This window comes from Lytechinus variegatus, chromosome 2, assembly GCF_018143015.1.
Source record: "Lytechinus variegatus isolate NC3 chromosome 2, Lvar_3.0, whole genome shotgun sequence".
Classification (NCBI taxonomy): Eukaryota; Metazoa; Echinodermata; class Echinoidea; order Temnopleuroida; family Toxopneustidae; genus Lytechinus; species Lytechinus variegatus.
The window spans coordinates 18,992,846-19,012,647 of record NC_054741.1 but is presented as its reverse complement, the minus strand read 5'-3'; the positions used below and the strand labels follow the sequence as shown (position 1 = coordinate 19,012,647).

Here is a 19,802-nt window from a genome sequence, read left to right as displayed (position 1 = left end):
TGGACTGCTTGTGCATCAATTGACTATAAAACATCCTGACACAGGCTATCAAAAGCATTATCTCAATTTCATTACAGGAAAAGAACACTGTAAATTCAAACAACTACCGTGTTATTACTTCAATATCAAAGGGCAGGACAAAATGAAAAAAAAATCACCAGTGAAAAAAGAAAAGTTATGGAATGTTGAAAAGCTTCTTGGCCTGATGTCAAGTCTATACACGAATTGGCAAATTAAGATTTGAGATTGTCCATCGCAAATCATTGTAGGAAAACAAACTGAAGGAAACAATCTGAGATGAAATAGGGGGATAAAAAGAGCCTGATAAGGAGAAAAAATACTTTTATTAAAATTTATCATATCAAAGAGAGTTATGGAACTTTGATGTTTGATGGGGTTCTTTAATGGCAAACATGCTTCAAAATGGCTAATTTTATATGGTTTTGTACATAATATTTCAGATTTTCTAAATTTGCCTTCATTCATAAATTACAATTGGATAGGAACAGATCAAAGATTCACAATAGACCAGTTCGTAGTTACTTCATGGACAATTTTGGTCAAATGACCTTTCATTTCTTTCATTAAGATAGGCAGATTTCAAAGCAAGATATTACGTAAGCTTGCCTTACATAGCGGGATGAAGAAATTGAATAGACCAGGTGACTGGAATAGTACACCAATGAACACTTTATGAAGGTATTTGGTGCGTTCCTATTTTGAATGCATATCATAGCATGTTGCACAATGTACATGTACTTGGCAATCTGTGAAATACGTGTACCAGTCTTTGCGGACGCATTGTTGTTTTTAGTGGATGTGAATGAAAATCACTATTCAAAAGAATATATGAATAATCAGGACATCATTATCTCATTAGATTTTGAACCACCATGTCACTTTATTGTTTAGTACAAATGACCTTCCTCTGATAATGCGTAGAATCTTTTTATCATGCACAGAAGGAACTACAAACTGGCTTATTCAAGGGTGGTGTTTCAGGAGGATGTGTTAAGAAGGATAGGAAACTCAAGCACTGTGCACTATACATTAAAAAATGTACAGGAATACAAATGCATCCCAATCATTGACGAACCATTCCTAGGGAATCGACATTCCATATAACAATTTGGAGCCGACTGGCTTCTGCAGAAGCAAAATATCTGTATTTACTATTTTTTACTCCACTTTTGGATCACTTTCTTTTCCAAATTTCAAATTAGTACATGGACAGCAAAAGGGAAGCCCTTGTGATACTAGTATTTCATGCCTACATAAAAGAATTTCAGAATTTTATTTTTAGAGCTAACTCAATATGAAAGATGTATAATTATGAACATATTTTTATAATAATGCTCTTGCATGAATCTGAGATACATGTAATAAACTCTTAACATTACTCAAATTATGGTTATTTCTTTTCGCTGATACCCATTATGCTCACCAAAAATGTACTAATGAATCATTAAGAACTGGACAAGCCAAGTTTGAATCTGACAGATTCCTGTTGCTTCAAGAAACTGTCCCCAAATGAAAATCTGTATGGTTGAAACTCCTGAAAGGCGTCGCTGAAACATCTGTTTAAAACACATTATCTTGACGTCAGCTCTTCACATGGGGTTAAAGCAGGCTGGTACTCTGCAGGTACATTCCTATCCTTCCTACCACATCGCTGGTGGTACATAGAACTGTTTGTAAGCTACACATGACTGTGCAAGACTGGAACCTATTTTCAAGTGCTGAATCTGCTTAATAGGAATCTATCATTTAACACAAGAAAAGGTCACCAGTCATGCAAAAAGTCAAGAGTACATACATACACTGTACCAACAGCTTTATGAAACAACCTCCAGGGGGCCTGTTTCATAAAGGACTTGCAACTGTTTTAACTTTGCCATAATGGAAACTGCCATGGTAACGGCTCAGCAGCCAATCAGAACCAAGGTTTCCATGGTAGTTGCCATATTACAACAGTTGCAAGTCCTTTATAAAACATGCCCCTGATATTCTGTCAGTAAAAAAAAAAAGAAATCCTTGATTTATTGTTCGAAATAGAAATCTGAAACAGAAATACTATGAAAATTTTTATTTTGACAATTGATCATGAGCCTGGCAACCACTGTGCAGCACCAGATAGATATAGCTCTACCCCTTGAGTCGTTGAACGCCAAACAGGGTAGCAGCAAATTACATCTTTTAGCGTCTTTTGGTCTGACGCGGTCGAGGTTTGAACTCCCAACCTCCCAGTTGTGAGACGCATGCTCTACCAACTGAGCCATCACACCGGCTTACGAAACACTAACATTTTCATCCTTATTGCAATTGGAAAATGTGTTGCACTTGCATTTTAATGATAAAATGTGCGGATAATCTTCAACCCTAGGACAAGAATATCATGAGCATTACCAATCACATTACATGTGAACAGTTACACGATGCACATGGCAAGACGTCCTTATTACCATTCCATGAATTTCTATTCATAATAGTACATGTACATTACAATGTCAAATTTACATTTAGTAAACTATTAAAGGAAATATTTACAGAGAGATACAGAAAATTCATATCAATTTAAAGTCATAGATCATTTCATCAAGAATGGAATCATTTGACATGGATTGTCTACAGACCTAATCAAATCTATTTCAAAATATATGGTGATTAAATCAACCATTCACATAAAATTTGTTCATATTACAGTACATCAAACGTTTACCAGAGACTAGAGAATACTGGTACAGTGCTAAAAATTTAGTGAACCCCTTTGAAAAAAACACTCCTTCATGCTGAATGTTGAATGTAGACAACATCACTACAATGTTTAGCGAGCCCAGAGAAACAAACTTTATTTAATGTAAATTAGCATCACCTGGGTCTCGTAACACAAAGGTTAGCGATTAATCGTACGCTTGATTTTCACGATTGATTGTACATTGTAGTCAATGGAATCAATCATAGAAAAATGTTCTACGATATTTCACTATTAAATACATCTAAAACATGGCTGAACTTGAACCAGGGTGCTACATAACTTTATAGAAGCACTTGCCCAGTCGGGCAAGTAAATTTTTAAATTGTTATAAGATACTTGCCCGAAAATCTATTTCACTTGCCCGAAAAAAATCCTGAAAAAAGTTTTACCCTTTCAAAAGAAAGTACATGTATTGCGGTTTTATAAACCACTGACCTTTTTCTCTCTTTTGACATGAACTGATCTACCTTATTATTGCCTGCCATGACCAAAATTAAAGTCAATATCATATCGACCCTAATTTTGGTCATTTTACTGAGAGAATTTTGCTTGCCCAATTCGGGCATGTAGTTTTGGTCTTTACTGCAAAACACTTGCCCTACTCTAACTTTTACTTGCCCCGGGCAATACTTTTCAATATGTCCATTTTCTGGTGGGGTTCACTAACTTTTGAGCACTTCTGTACATACATTTCCTTTGCCAGTAATTGTTTAATTGATTTTCATATTCAGGCACTTTCTGCCAGGTAAAATACATAGAGTAATACCCCATTACATGGAAAAGCATTCAGAAATAATCTATTGCAAACTCACAGCTTACAAATGGACGCTTTCTGCCAGGCAAAATATTTAATACCCAATTACATGAAAATGAAAAAATGTAGAAAAGATCAATTGCAAACTTACAGCTTTCCACAAAAAAGAAAGCACAAACTGTTCAGTATTTGGATTATTCCATTCTTCTCCAATACAGAACCCAAGTCTGTTTAATACCCTTATACAAGTAAGTCAGCCTACAAGCAATATCCCTGTTTCCTTATAATAAGTCAGCATTATATGATGTGTGCATTGTATTCATACACCTGTTGTCCTGTTTATTTTTTAAAGGGTTAAATTCACTTGTTTTTATAGCTTGCATGCTCAGAGTCAGAAAAGAGGGATATTAAAAATTGATATAATTATTGTAACAAACATTGTTTGTATAAAATGCTAATTTCATGTTATATTTTTTTTTATTTTCAGAAGGTTCAAATATGAAAATACAGTAATAATTATTGTTCTTACAATAATAAAATTCGCCCTCTATAAAGTATATGCTTTGCTCTTTACTCCTTAGAAGCTGAATTTGATTTTCCATTGTGACCTTAACATAAAATTATCAGTAATAATGACATCATTATGGCATCATGAAATTATATTATAATGGAATCATAAATTCATGCATTCTCCATAGGAACTGCATGGACCCTTTCTGAGAACTGAAGCGTAATGCAGGCTCAATAGCTCAAGAGGTGGGACTTGTCCAATCATATCTGAACACTAGGCTTTGAGCTTTGCTGTTATGATATTAGAAAAAACATCTGGCAGGACTAACAATCATCTTTTTGGCTCTTATTCTGCACCCTGACTCACCTACATGTTCATCTACTTGCATCTCTTAAAACATTTGGTGGTGAGGTAAGTATTGATGATCTATAGATAATCAATCTTGATGTTGGTGGCAGAGTGACCATCCTGACTGCACTTCTCGTAGATATCTTTGTCCACTTTCCTCCTTGACCCCTTGAAGACTAGGCACGTCTTGATGAGGTAGTCGTGAAGTTGTTTCCGGAGCGGGATGACCATGAACATGATGGCTGATAGGACAAAGACGCTTGCAGTACAGACCAGGGAGAGCGTGTAGGAACCAGTCAGATCATAGATGCCACCTGAGTTGATGATAAAAACACTGTCAGAATCATTTAAATTCACCTTACACTGGTGGGAGAAAGGAAGATGAGAATTAGTAATGGTGTGAACATGGAATGAATTCTGACAGAATCAAATGACCACTAAATTATTTTAAAGAATAAATACCATGAGCCAGATAACTAAGAGAATGCAAAAGAGATATCTACATCTATAGAGGAAAGACCATGAACATGATAGCTGATAGGTCAAAGACATTTGCAGTACAGACCAATTTGTGTGTGCAGGAACCAGTCGGATCATACATTCCACTTTAGACATCTATGTTATTAGTGAGAGGCATGCATACAAAAAATCAAATTGACCATGACCAAGTAGTGCTAAGAACATGATAGGACGAAGACGCCCATCGTCAGACCAAGGAGTGTGTGCAGGAACCAGTCAGATCATACATGCCATCTTTGACAACAAGTTAATAAAGAAAAGTACAGAAAATCAAAATTGACCATGAAAAAGTAGTGCTATGAACATGATAGATGATGGGTCAAAGACACCTACATGTATAGTGAATACCAAGGAGTGTTTGCAGGAACCAGTCAGATCATACATGCCACCTCTGACACCGAGTTAATAAAGAAAAGTACAGAAAATCAAAATTGACAATGAAAAAGTAGTGCTATGAACATGATAGCTGATGGGTCAAAGACACCTACATGTATAGTGAATACCAAGGAGTGTGTGCAGGAACCAGTCAGATCATACATGCCACCTTTGACACCAAGTTAATAACGAAAAGTACAGAAAAATCAAAATTGACCATGAACAAGTAGTGCTATGAACATGATAGCTGATAGGACAAAGACACCCGTAGTGAAGACCAAGGAGTGTGTGCAGGAACCAGTCAGATATGCCACTAAGACATAGATCTATGTTAAAAGTGAAAGGCATACAGAAAATCAAATGACCATGAACAAGTAATGCCATGAACATGATTGGCTGAAAGGACAGAGTCAACTGGAGTACAGACAGATTAGACAGTGTATAGAAACCAGTCAGATCACAGATGCTACTTGGGTTAATAGTAAAAGGCATACATCGTACACTATTAAACAATGTTGTGCAAGTTTACCCCCGACGAAGGGAGGGGGGGCACTCAAATCATATTCTGATGGGGTGTGCTAAAATCTAAAATGGGGGTCTAAGGACAAAGGACTTGGGTCTTGGGAACTAAGTAAGTACCGGGCAAAGTGAAAACGGACAGGATATTAACAGTACTGCACTGTAGGCCTACTGTAAGTATGGTGCGTGCAAGTGCTGTGCATGTGGGCACTAGCCATGCATGGTGCTAGCAGTGTGGTATGAAGTGAAGGGATTTGTGAGCCATGCATGCAGCTAGCATTGCATTGCTCACCCTGGATAATTTGTTTACTTTTGGCAGGCCTGGGGAAAGCATATATTATGTAACAGGGGTCTCGTGAGCGAGGCGGCGCAGTTTCTGAATGGAACTTTTGTCATACAGAGCATCTGCAGAACTAAATCGAGGTCTGAAAAGGGGGTCATCAAGGAGTGCCCCCCCCCCTGAGGTTTACCATACTATGATGAAAGAAATGATGAATCCTAATTTACAGCCATGGTAACAAAATCAATTCCAATGGAATCATCATGAAAAGATAGCTAAATAATTCTTTTTAGGACTAGATACCATGCAGCAATTGGTAATGAGGGAGTGATGAAGTCGTTTGCGTAGAGGGATGACCATGAACATGATGGCTGATAGGGCAAAGACACTTGCAGTACAGACGAGGGAGAGCGTGTAGGAACCAGTCAGATCATAGATGCCACCTGAGTTGATGGTCAGAGGCATAAAGAATAAGAATCATTCATCTTCACCCTACTATGATGTGGGAAAAGATGATCAATTCCAATAGAGGTAACAAACCATAAAATCAAATATAATTTGTGTAACTTCTTCTCATTCATCCACTCTTGTTCAATATGAGGACTTTAAACAAAAAAATCAGGAAATACAACTAATTTGTTGCAATGTTTTGGCAATCATCAATCAGCTTCAGGTGAACGAGGAAGGCCCTTTAAATGTCCGAGATTGTGCAAATTCTGTGCGCCCTCAATAAGGTCCAGCGCTTAGACCGACATGTAGCGACTCTCGACAGCAATCCAGAATCTGCAGTTTACACTCACATCTGCTCTTGAGAGCAAACACTCATTTGACATCAAGGAAGTGATTATTTCTGACAAGGAATCCAGGTGGAACGAACTTGGTATTGAAGTGGTCATCTGTGAAAAGTGGCAAGCCCCTCACTAAACAAGAAAGGAGTTTCACTACTTCAATGCGTGGGGTCTGGCTTTTCAAAAGAATCCAAGACAAGTTCACTAAGAATTTGAACAAACTCGGGGCTTTCTTTTTTATGGGTTCATCATTCACCTGACAAAGCCAATAGATAATTGGTGAAAGTCCAACAAGTTGCTGTATGTTTACAATAAATTCCATTTGATATTATCATAAAACAAAATATAAACAAATAGATATATGGCTCTCCTTATAATAATAATAATTATACTTGCTTATATAGCGCTTAATACTTACTTTGTCAGAAGTCTCTAAGCGCTCTACAGTATGCAGCATAATTACCCTGGCTTTAGCAGTGCAGCTGTTACGCGCGCTGCGACGTACATGTAATTGATCCAGATTCCAATGTGTGCTTAAACTAAACACAAACAATTTTAGTATCTGACAGGTCATTATTTAAAAAAAATTAAGCTCTGAAATTAAATGTAACTTTTATATGTGAAATTGCGATTTTAATTTGTTAAACCTCATTTCGCACAACTGTGTAACAGGAAGCTAAATAGAACAAAAAGAATACTTGCATGAATGAAAGAGGTAATAAATTATTGTGTTGTTGAATAAACCGGATTGATGTCAACCTTGCATACGACAAATTTGTAGCGACAATGACAAGTAAAATTCTCAACTTGACAGCTAAAATCTAAAGACAACAGGCTTTGCATGGACAAGAAAAAAACACAGCAATCAAAACAGTATTAACAATAAATACTCTTGGCAATACCTAATAAATTTTCATTCTTATAATTATACGAAAAGATGAATTATTATTCACCTGGGATGACTGATCCTACAAGATAGCCTGATCCATAGCTGAACATTGCCAGAGTAGACGCCTCTGAAGTTCGGGAAGTCCCAAAGATCTCTATACCAGCTCCAAACGGCACAGTATTGAAGATGGCTCTCATTAGCCCGATACCTAAAAAAATCATTAAAATAAGAGATCAGAATATCAGACAATAATCTCTAAAGTGTCACAATCGACATTTTCATTGATCGCAAAATCTTACTTTTAGAAAACATGGCAATATAAAGGAGCATCACTAAAGGGATGATGCAACTCACTTTGCTTATTTGCATAATAGCCCATTTAAACAATCACTTCGCAGATGCCTTCTATAATGCAGAGAATCTTTTGTAAAAGGCCCTTCCATGTATGCAGTCTTCTTGAGTTGAGGGAGCCCTTAAAAATGTTGTGGTAATTCATCATTGGTTTGCTTGAACATTGCAAAGGTTGACATTTATTTAATGATGTGTTACAGATGTTCATCTTTCTAAATCACTCTCTGTTCGTCTTGTGGAATGGACAGAAAGATTGACCCAAATTTTTTTCAGGAAAAAAAGTTTATCAGCACTCACCAATAGCTATTGAGATCATACTGAAGAAATCCCTACAGAAAATCATACCGCAAGATATGACCGCCGAAAGGATATTACAGACGATGATTATGTAGACCTTGGCAATGGGAACATGATCACCAAAGATGCAGAGGAGTGCCTTGCCTACCATTTCACCACCAGCCAAGATAGTGAGTAGGATGGAGCCATGGTTTGCTGTGATCCCGACACTGTCTGTGTAACTCACCTGAAAGTTAATAATAAAAACCATTCAACGCTATGACCGTTCACCCTTTCAAATAGTAACTTTAGTGGGAGACGCAGCATCATCCCCCCCCCCGTCGACACCAAATCATAATGTAGCATAGATAGTTCTGCAAATAACATTAATTTATTGTAATGTAATAACCGATTGGGCTCATGGGGGGGGGGGCGAATTCAAATCATAATTTAGAGTTGGAGCAGAAACAAAGCCTGATAGGGTACTCTGATTGGGCAAATTCATCAGATCAGCAACAGCAGGCCAAAGCATCAAATTCGTTGTGACAAAGGGCCTTTTCACACGTGAATCTTGAAGTACAGTACTCGCCTCTCTAAAGTAATGATGCCACTTTCAAAATTTTGATTTTGAGATGCTACTAGGTTTGAGATTGTTTATGCTCAAATACCATGGAAATAGCAATCACTTTGACACTGTTATACTTGAGCAGTAAGTTAAAAATTAACTGGGGGCCTTATTTACCCCCTGGGACTCAATTCAATTTATTTTTTCATTCTTCAACATAATACAAATAAATACAAGATAAACTACCCCACTCTCCCCTATATGTACTTTTAAGTACATTGAATTGAAACTCCAACAGATAAAACTGGGACTACAGTCTACATGCCCATTGTACAGGAACTGACAGCTATTGGTAACACAATAGGTAAATAGACATTGACAACCCTTATGGAGACATAAAGATAAGGGTTGCCTATTTCTAAGTTACTTATATATTGACATAACTGTTCTTGTAGCTGTTTTGAAGTATTACACAGGAAAAACATAACACTGTATGAAGGTCATAGTAGCTGGAAATAAAGAACCTGGGCTAATTCATTGATGTCTGATTTGGATAATAATAAAAATATTAGCAGGCTTAACTTTCGGGAACATCAAATATATTGCCCTTAAATTAAAACCATATTGCCCTCGGCCTCGTCTAAAGACTCAGATCAATATGATTCTATTGCAGGCAAAATATTTGGTGTTCCCCTCAAGGTCAGTCAATATTATATTAATATCGACTGGCTGTGAGGGAGATATAATACATAGGGCCTACTGAGGGAAATACAGATGTACATGTATGAACATATATGTCACTCATCAGGTACATGTATCTCCCGAAAATTGAAGCCGGTCAATATAATTTTTATTACCTACAGCAGTATAATCATGTAATTCAAGCCATTACTTGGGAAAATAATAGCTTGTTTGGTTGTCACTACTTCTGATTTCTGGTCGCTCATGAACTTGATGAAGTAATCCTTGCTATTGAGTATTTGTGACGTAAATTGTTACCACACAGTCACGCACCATGCATGGCGTGCACACACAATGACGCGTACAAATCTTGAGCTTGGCTCTGATCAGCTGGGAATGCATAAATCATCATGTGTTGCATAATATACTGTACAGAGCGCATAGCATTGCTACACATGGTGATTCCAACTGGATTTCACAAATATTGCCTGCTGCAGAAATTAGCAAAATTAAAATCGTCTCCTGCTGCGCAAATGCACTGGCAGGAAAACATTACCCTTTGTTTTTGAACAGTTTCCAATGGGCAAAACCTAGAAGAGGGCAACATACATGTAGCAAACTTATGCCGTTTTGGTCTCGGATTGAAAGTACTGTACCGTGCAAAATATGACTTTTTATTTTGCTGCTAAAGTGCCGGAAATAATTATTTTAATTTCTGAAATATCCTTTCTATGTTATATGTGCACACTCAAGGCTGATAAAAGTATGTACCTTTTTTTCCTGATTTTGACAATTTTGGTTCCCTTTTCATTGCATATATGCACACATACATCGCCTGTTCATAAAATAACCCTTTTGTCTCACCCACCAGACGTGAAGGCAAGACTAAGGGATCCAAACGTCGTCTGTCCGTCACAAACAATATGACACATAGCTTTGCAACAAAAAGTCACTTTTCAACCAAACTTGGATTGTAGATGTACTAGGGGACCTGCGTGTTATGGTTCAAACACAGGTCACATAAAATTCAAAGGTCATTTTGAGGTCAACATTCATATTTACATACAAGACTATCTTATGACACATAACTCCGCAACTGTAAGTCACTTTTCAACCAAACTTGGATGGTAGATGTAATTAGGAGAACTGCATGTTATGCTGCAGTCAGAGGTCACATGGTAAGATCGAAGGTCATTTTGAGGTCAACGTTAAAATTTACATGACTCCCTTATGACAAATGTTATTCCATCTGAGTTATTTCACAATGAACTTTTGATAAAATTCTGTTGTGTGCAGTCGCGATATGTTTCGTTATTTCCACAAGTGGGCGAAACACAACATTGCTTTTAAGTCTTGTTATTAAGTGCATTATTTGACAAGTATGGTGTCTAACTTGTAATGATAGAGGTCCACCTGCCATGTTTCCAGTACAAAGTCTGATGTGTTCACACTTAACAGTGAAACACTGGGGTCATAAGTACGTATCGAGACCTTGCATGTATGTGAACACATTCTCTCTCTCCTTCTTTTTCTCCCTCTTTCTCTTCCCCACTCTCTTTGTAGTTCTTTATAAACACACAGAGATCATGAACTAGAGCAGGAATGTCAGAACAAGGGCCCGCTCATCAATGGATTATTTAATGAGCTCTACCATCTTGTACATTGTACGAGAAAAAAAAAGCAACTACGCTTAAGTCAAATCTCTTAAAACTATAGAAATCTTTCAGCTTAGGCCAAATTCATTAAAGGGTTTTTCATACACTGGTCTGGGAAATTGTTTTAAAAATGAGATTATTCACCTAACCTGTATGTAAATACTGAAATGTATGCAAAGAAACATTTTGACTGTACGTGTATATGTGTATATATGCATAAAACGAAGTATAAGATTGAGAAGAACTTACCAGATTAACATTGAAGAAGGTCCATGCAAGGGAAAGTGTAGCCAGAGCAATGGAAAAGAAATACGTCACAGGATTTCTAGACATCTTCATTTCAACAGCAGTCCTTTCAATCTCGGGTCCCTCCTCCCCTTTCCACTCTCTATCTTCATCCTCTTCTTTCCTCTTCACGCAAAATTTACAGACTGCTGGTTTTGAACAGTGGTTCTTCGGGGGAATCGAGTCTCCTCGGTCCTTGGGAGTTGAGATCTGAATCTGATGACTGGCATCTTCCCCCGGTGCGGTTGGAGTATCGTCATTCCCTGATGATGCCTGAACCCGGTTGCCATTACTGCTGTTCTCATTGCCATGATCCTCGCGACCTTGATCCTCCTTGCATACCCGATAGACCGCAAGACGTTGACCAGTCTCGGGATTCCCCAAAGCATTGCTCTTCTTCCTGGGTGGAAGCAGGATGATGCAACTGATCACACCAGGGACAAACACGATCCCACTGAATATACGAAGAGCAAGACGCCATCCTTTGGACGCAACAAAGAAGGCCATCAACGGATTCAGAGCAAGAAGTCCTACAGAAAATATAGAAAAATAACTATCAGTTTACGAAAATAAGAATGGCACAACTATATGTTTAAAACATTCTTAAAAAGTAAGATATTCCGTTTGATTTTTATTTAATCAAGCCGAATGGAACACCCTATCACATGCTGTCTTTCATAGCTCTAGGTTTCATTGTATACCCCATAAGTATTCAAATGAAAATTAACATAAAATGCTGAACTATCTAATTTACTACCTTACTATTCATCAAACATAATTGTCATTAGAACTCTTCGCCACCTTGTCCTTAGTTACATCAGGACTTCAAAACAAAAATACAAAACACATTTTCCATTATATGTTTTAGATGACACCTTCTCTTGTTTGTATATTTAAGAGACAGTCTCACAGAACAGAAAACTATGCATCATCATCCTCAACAGATTCATGTAAACCCAACAGGCCTTTAATTGTGTATAAATGATAGATATGATCATTGTTCAATTAAGTTTTCAAGATTTCAAATGCAATTCTAATAATTGCATCATATGGGTCAACTACAACAACAATGGGCGATTTCAAGTCCGGTGTTGGCGTTGGTTTTGGTGTTGGAAGCACAATTTGGATTGCTTCACCTAGCTCCAAATCCTATTGAGTTTGTAAAACTGAACCAGATCTCATTATTGACATCTCAACAACTAGTGAGTGACTTTTCAGGACCATGCTTCATTTTATGTTGGGTGTTATACTCGTGTAAATACTGACGTAGCACCAACACCAAAAGGTCAACACTGAACTTGGAATCACCCAATAGGTAGTCATACCAACTTGGCATCCTGTCAGGGCAAAGGAGATGGTTCTTGTAGAGTTTTGCTTTGGGAAGTAGGTGTAGATGAGGCAGAGCGTAGAGTGCTGGGCAAAATTGATCCCCATGCCATACATGACACTGAAGGTAGCAAACAGTGAGTAGACATTGGTGACATAGGATGAGATGAGGAGACTAGAGGAACAGAAGATGATGCCAAGGAGGGCGATGATGCGGGTCTGACAGCATCTCAAGAGGATGGCAGTCAAAGGACTCGTCAGGGTAGAGATGGCCCAAGCCAGAGATCCAATCCAACCTTCATGAAGAGAAATAAAAGTGAAATACCAAAATACAACTGAAATAACTGGCTTTTATAAAGGGAAGGTCAACACTAACTAAGAATAAAAAAGAAGAAAATTCAAATACGCATACTTGTCTCTTTTATATTTCATGCTGTACATATATTTTTAAAAAATAAAATACCCTTTTTTTCTCTCATAGACAAAGTCTATCCCCCCCCAAAAAAAAAAACAAAGAATTTTCATTCTATTGTGATATAAATGCAATACAGAGCTTCTTTTTGTCAAAAAAAAAACTAAAATGAATTCCTATTACAAAATACAAAATGAATAGTAATTGTGTTTCTGACATAACCAACTCTCTTGTTTACATCCCACATATCACTGTGTTGTGCATACAGATATTTTTTTGAGAAAAATAAACAATTTTTGTCAGTGTCAATACTTTCTTCATTATACACTGGATTTTTATGAAATGGAAGGGAAAGTTTGCTATACATTCAAAATGCGAAAGCAATGTCTTGGTATGAAAATGACTATCCTAAATCAATTCAAGACTTTATTGCAATGTAGAACTAGAAAATCTTTTAAAAATCATTTAAAAAACGGTAAGGATTTACATGTTATATTCACACACAGATTTTTTTTTTCCTTTTTAAAGGAAAAACATCTGAAGTGCTTGTGCAGGATATTGTCATTGAAAACTAGAGAAGGACACAGTGATCTGGGCCAAATATTGACACAGCTCACTACCAAGAAGCAGGAAAATGGTATAACACACACAGTGTATGTATGGTCTTTCAGAACTTTCAAAGTCAAAAGTGAAACAAATATGAAAGGCAAGACAGTGGGCCTGTGACAAAGCAACAGAGATTAATAGCAATTGTCTCTGTGCAGATGAATGTTGTTTGGAGAATATACATGTAATCCATCAATTCAACATGTCACCTCAAGAGGTTGTATTTTAGGTTTTTTTTTATTTCAAGTTTCATGTAAACCTTGTACAGTGCAATTCTGCTACATGTACATGTACGTAGACAGAGAGACGGACAAAACAGAGAACACAATAATAAACCACGATATGAAGGATTTTGAAAGATTCTGAAGGTTTGGGGTATAATGTGTCTGTTGAACCAAAGAGACAGTCTATTCTTTATTTTGTTGTAATCAAAGGGTAGGAATGTGTATTATTCCATCAGAGAGCGGAGGAAACTTAAAGCTAAATGAAAGTAGTTGCAGTAAACACTGATTTCGTGAGAAAGTCTGTAAAACCAAGGTCAAGTATGACTATATCCTTGTGGATCTATATCTGGTACAGTTACATAAACTGAACTTTGTGAAATCATAAAATCTAAGCTGAAAAACGATCACACTGAAGATCGCCAACACAGATAGGCACACCTGGGACAGTATATTATTATTGCTGGAATAAAGACGCGACGGAAGTGCCCGAATCCACGCTTATTTTGCTTATTTCTCAGTAATTATACAATTTCTTGCAGAATCACATATTTTTTATTCATACAAACAGACACTTGTGTGGTCATTATATTGGATTCTGTAAAAAGTAATTTTGAGATTGTTACCACAACTGGCATTTATCTTTTAGGTGAAATACATTACTTCATTATAAAGACCCAAATATAAAATAATGCAAGGAAAACAGAAAGTTTTCTTTTTACAACAAAACTACCATCATCTTGTAAAGAATCCTGGGATTTCCCTTCTCTATTCTGTGAAATTGCATTTAGACAAATTCAGAATGTATTGACCACACAATTTTATCGCACTTTCTAAAAATATTAATAACCCCGAAACCTCCAAGGTGTTTACTCGGTTTAATCAACTTTAAATACAAAATCGATACGCAACAGACTTCCAAACTGTTCACTCTTCCATTACAAATCACTATTAACACCAGACTTAGAATCACACACTATAAAATTTTGAATAACTGAATACCAACCAATGAGTGGCTCACAAAAACAGGAAAGAAAACCAATGCATTATGCTCATTTTGCAATGTGACGCCTGAGACATTGGATCATTTGTTTTTTGCATGCTCTAATATGGCATCCTTTTGGAATGTTTTGCGAATGAGTGACTGATTTTAATCCTAATTATTTCCATTCATGTGAAACTATTTTATTTGGATTATTAAAACCATTTAGTCAATCTACACATGTACCTCAGCATTCAATTTTCTAATTTTACTTGGTAAACAATTCATTTTACGATGTACATGTAAATACCAAGAGGCTCTCCCTAATGCCATGGTCACATTTGTTCTACGGCGGCCGTACGTCGAGTAAAAAACAGCCGTTTTAACATTTTTTGTCCAACTACATATGGGTGGTTTGAATCAAAATTGATAAAACGGCTGTTTTCGACTCGCCGTACGGCCGCCGTAGAACAAATGTGACCATGGTATTAGCTTGAAACAATTTACAAATCTTCTATCTTATAAAGTCACTGAGGAAATCATTGCAAAAAAGAAAAACAAACTCAATAAATACAATGTAAAGTGGCAAAACAATTTTTTTTTTTCATGTTTTAGTGGTGTATTTTTATGTCATACATGCATGTTCAGTCATGTTCTGTTTTTGGGGTTGCGCTATACCCCGGCAATGCCGCCAGGACGACCGTGGACTGACAGGTAATACAGGTAATACCGTACCCCTTTTCTTTTCGTTTTATGGATCATCCTGTCGGCAGGGCTAGGGTACAAGTTAAATTATTGTGAGTAAAGAACAATTTATTTAGGATATTTTTTATGTGCTTACACAGTTTGTATCAATGTTCTGTTTAATTGAAGTACAACAAATGTTTTGTATATTTTGGATGTTTTTATGACGAATAAAAACTGCGAACATGAAAAAACATTAAGACCCCCAAAAAATGAATAGACATCAAACCTATGTCTACAAGTAGGGACCAACACAAATATTTGACTGATTTAGATTATGCTTTACATGATGTACATGTAGCACCACTCTTTTGAAGAACTGCTTCTGGCAGTAGAGGATGCATCTGCGAAGTTTGGCCTGTACTGAATTCCCCACAGACCGAGTGCATGACATTTAATGAAGAATATGATCATGCATCAATATGACAAGGGAAGGGGCCAAGCTTGGGTATTTAGATTCATATGTATGCGACTCAAGAAAAAACTTTCCATCGAGGAAATCTCTTGCACGGAATGCATGTAATTAGCAGCATTTAATTTGGGAATCAAATATTTTTCTGTCAACAAAATTCTCCCTACGGTATTTAGGGCATGTGTAGAAAGTTTGTATGGTTCAGAAACATGGACAATTATTAGAGAAGTCTTTAAAAAATATAGACTAGATGGCACATATACTCGACATTTAATGAGGGTACAAAATATTAGATGGAGAGATCACAAAACAAAAGATGAAATTTATAGAGATCTTCCACCACCGTAATTATACCTCGGTCACATTTGTTCTACAGCGGCGAGTCGAAAACAGCCGTTTTAACATGTTTTGTACCAACTAAATATAGGTGGTTTTAATAATAAAATGAATAAAGGCTGCTGTTTTCGACTTGCCTTATGGCCACCGTAGGACAAATGTGACCAAGGTTTAAAACGTACAGCGTAGTATGAGATTTGCTGATCACTGTCATAAAACAAGAAGACGGAGTCCTTTGAATTTTGTTGATTACATATGTAGGAAAACAATTTATAATTTGTTACATGATTAACTGTCATGTCAGATCGCGAAGCCTGGCGTACCATTGTTCATTCATTCTCGGATGCCTCCAATTTGTAGTGCAGTGTATTTAGATTTTAAAATATCAATTTTGGTCAAAACTGGATTTGGCCCTTTTGGAATCAAGCTCTTCAATTAATTAACAAAATTCACCGCAATATATTTAGAGAGAAAACAAGACATTTTAAGCACTTTTTTATTCATGTTTTATCTAACCAATCAAGACATGAATAATGAAGAGTAAAATAAACGGGCAATGCAGGCGCGAAGCACGAGCTGAATTTTTATTTTGTTCTGAATATGAAGCGTAAAGGTATTTGTCAGTCCCCTCCTCTCCCTTTTTTTCATTTGAAATCTTCCTTGTATTTTCCTTCCTCTTTTATCCTTTTTTTTTCATATTTTCTTTCTTCTTCAATCTCATCTGATAACCCCTCAGTTCTCTTTTTTTATGACACTGGTATTTTTCTTTACTATTTCCACTTCCTCTCTCACTTCTTCATTTTCTTCTCTATCTCTTCTCATCTCTACCACTGTCCCTTTTGCTGAGGGTGAAGGAAAAGCTCCCTTGGACGTTGATCATGGAGCAGATAAGCCGACGTTTACAGTTATGATGAAAGATAGTCAAAAGAGTTTGGCAATGATTTCGACACTGTTAGCCTGAGGTATTTTTAGGTTCAATTTGTAATTATTGTCCCCAAAGTGTTTGGGAAAAGTATAAAAACTATCTTGCTTTTATAACAAATCATAGTTTTAACAATGCTAAAAATATGTTCCCTCAATTTCGACTTATAGAATTTAAGACTGCATGACACAAACAACTTGGAAACATAGGGTTAGGTTCCTATTTGTTTCAAAATATGGTATAGAAATGTTTCGTCCAACCGTTTTGAAAGTTGGGGGCTGACCAGGCAAAAATCATATTTTTGTACTCATTTTTTTTAAATGGAGCATTTTATCCATTTATCCAGTGTATAGTATTATAAATCTTGTAAACAATACATTTAATCATAAGAAAATTACGATCAAACTATCACATCTACCACACTATCTCACTCCAAAGTGCAAGAAAAAAAGGGGAAAAAATCCTTTAGACTACTCTAGATCTATACTATAGATCTAAGTTAGACAGGCCTAATACACTATGTACGAATGAGCGCGCTAAGTGAGCGGGGTGAGGGCAGTCAGGTGAGCGGCGAATTGGGCACACTAAAGGGTAGACCAAAAGCTTCAGTCTCGTTAAATTGGTCGTTCCACTGAACTCCATTGGCTCCACTCACCAATTACACAGACCAAAGTTCTAACTCGATCTGTACAGGGACTCAAATGTTCATGCAGCGCACAACACTGGCACTGGTACGACGGTCCCAGACCAGTAAAAATGGCTGTCTGGCCAAAAAATTTAAAATGTTAAAAAAAAACTCCTTGAAACAGACTGCTGCCATCTTTATAACGCAAGGGGTGCCGAAAACGGTGTATTACATGTACGCATCGATGCTTAAAAGACAGATACTGTACAATTAAGACATTTTTGTACTTAAGGGTCAATTCAGCGAATACTCTTTAAGGATACCGTTTTGTTTCCAATACTTGCACTTGTTAAGGGTAGGGTTTCACACACCAATACTTGTTAGGGGGTGCATTTTCAGAACATGGAAAATACTTGTTTAGGGTGCTTTTCGAAACACCATGGTCACGCATGGTATCCACTCGTCAATGGAAGTGCCCCCCCCGGTGTCCGGCAATCGATTTTCAAACAGCCATTTGAAAAAAATTACAAGCATATCTCATCAGTTTTCAGTACAAAATGTTAGGCAATATTATAAAGAACAATATTAACAAAGATTTCAAATATTGAATTCATAACTTTTGTGAAATCCAAAGGCAAAGTAAAATTTATTTTTAAAAAAAGATTAAAAAAGCTAGCTTCAATATTGTAAGTGTCCGGACACCTACTGACCTAGACCAAAAGCTTCAGTCTCTAGCTGTTTGATTGGTTGTTCCACTGAACTCCGTTGGCTATACATGTAACTCGATCTGTACAGGGACTCAACGGCCATATGTTCATGTATTAAGTTTGGATAAACCAGGGAAGTGGGAGTTGCGTGACAGCCATAGTAAGTCAATGTTTTTTTTCCCTTTAAGTTTATTTTTCCCCATTTTGGTGCATTTCAGTCCAAAAACAAAATGGAATGTAAATTATCTTTATTTCTGGTCCAGTTCTTTTTAGAATCTATATATTTTTATGAAATAAAGACGAAAATCGATAAGCCACGTCGGGGGAGGGGGGATTTTGCGTTGTCAATGCCCTAATGGCGGCTGCACGATTGCAAGCCATCTGTGTACGAGAAGAAAAAAAAATGTTTATGTTATAAAACTCCTAGAAACAGATGGCTGCCAGCTTCGTATAGGCCTAGTAGTACTAGTACTAGTAGTGTGAGCTTGAGCGAGTGGCTGCCAGCTGTCAGCGCAGCGGACACCCAACCCCATCATGCCCAAACCCCCATCCTATCACTCAGTGCCAAACTAACCTATTATTGTGGCACTGCTCTTGAAATCTTCTTGCAAACTGATAAAAATCAAACCATAGCAGTACAAGACACCAATGGTGATAAAGTAGAGAACAAATGAGGCAACGGTGACGATCCATCCCCAGCGGTCTCTTAGCCATTCAATCGCCGTCCTCAGCCGGGTTCCGATAGCTTGTGACTCCGTCCCCGGCATGATTCTCTAGCAAGAACTCAAACGTTGAACTGAAGATAGAATCAAGTCTTTTTCAACCATACGCACGAGAATTTATTTCTGGCACATTACATCGAGGCCATCGGCCAATGTATTGGATTTGATGTCAACAATACTCATTTTTTAATGAAATGAGCATCCCTTGTCCAGTCCAGGCCAGCCTGCGAATGACG

At 37.1% G+C, this 19,802-nt stretch overlaps 1 protein-coding gene across 2 annotated transcripts; it reads right to left on the bottom strand.

Annotated features, from left to right (window-relative positions):
- Positions 1–3,378: 3,378 nt before the first annotated feature.
- On the bottom strand, positions 3,379–19,802 carry LOC121407501. 2 transcript variants are annotated; one of them, XM_041598611.1, is made up of 7 exons: positions 19,419–19,802; positions 12,877–13,173; positions 11,516–12,081; positions 8,387–8,612; positions 7,803–7,946; positions 6,365–6,504; positions 4,573–4,682 (listed from the first exon to the last, which is right to left on the bottom strand). In XM_041598611.1, the coding sequence occupies exons 1-7, from the start codon at positions 19,609–19,611 to the stop codon at positions 4,665–4,667; spliced, it is 1,584 nt and encodes a 527-aa protein (XP_041454545.1). In that variant the 5' UTR covers positions 19,612–19,802; the 3' UTR covers positions 4,573–4,664. The 2 variants fall into 2 exon arrangements, with proteins under 2 accessions (XP_041454544.1, XP_041454545.1); XM_041598610.1 differs by lacking the exon at positions 6,365–6,504 and having other exon boundaries at positions 3,379–4,682.

Bases quoted from the DNA above. Each gene is read 5' to 3' on its own strand.
- LOC121407501 (XM_041598610.1), bottom strand. From the start codon at position 19,611: ATGCCGGGGACGGAGTCACAAGCTATCGGAACCCGGCTGAGGACGGCG. The intron at 13,174-19,418 runs GTTAGTTTGGCA...CTCTTCATGAAG, and splicing joins GAGCAGTGCCACAATAATAG to GTTGGATTGGATCTCTGGCT. The intron at 12,082-12,876 runs GTATGACTACCT...TATTTTCTGTAG, and splicing joins CCTGACAGGATGCCAAGTTG to GACTTCTTGCTCTGAATCCG.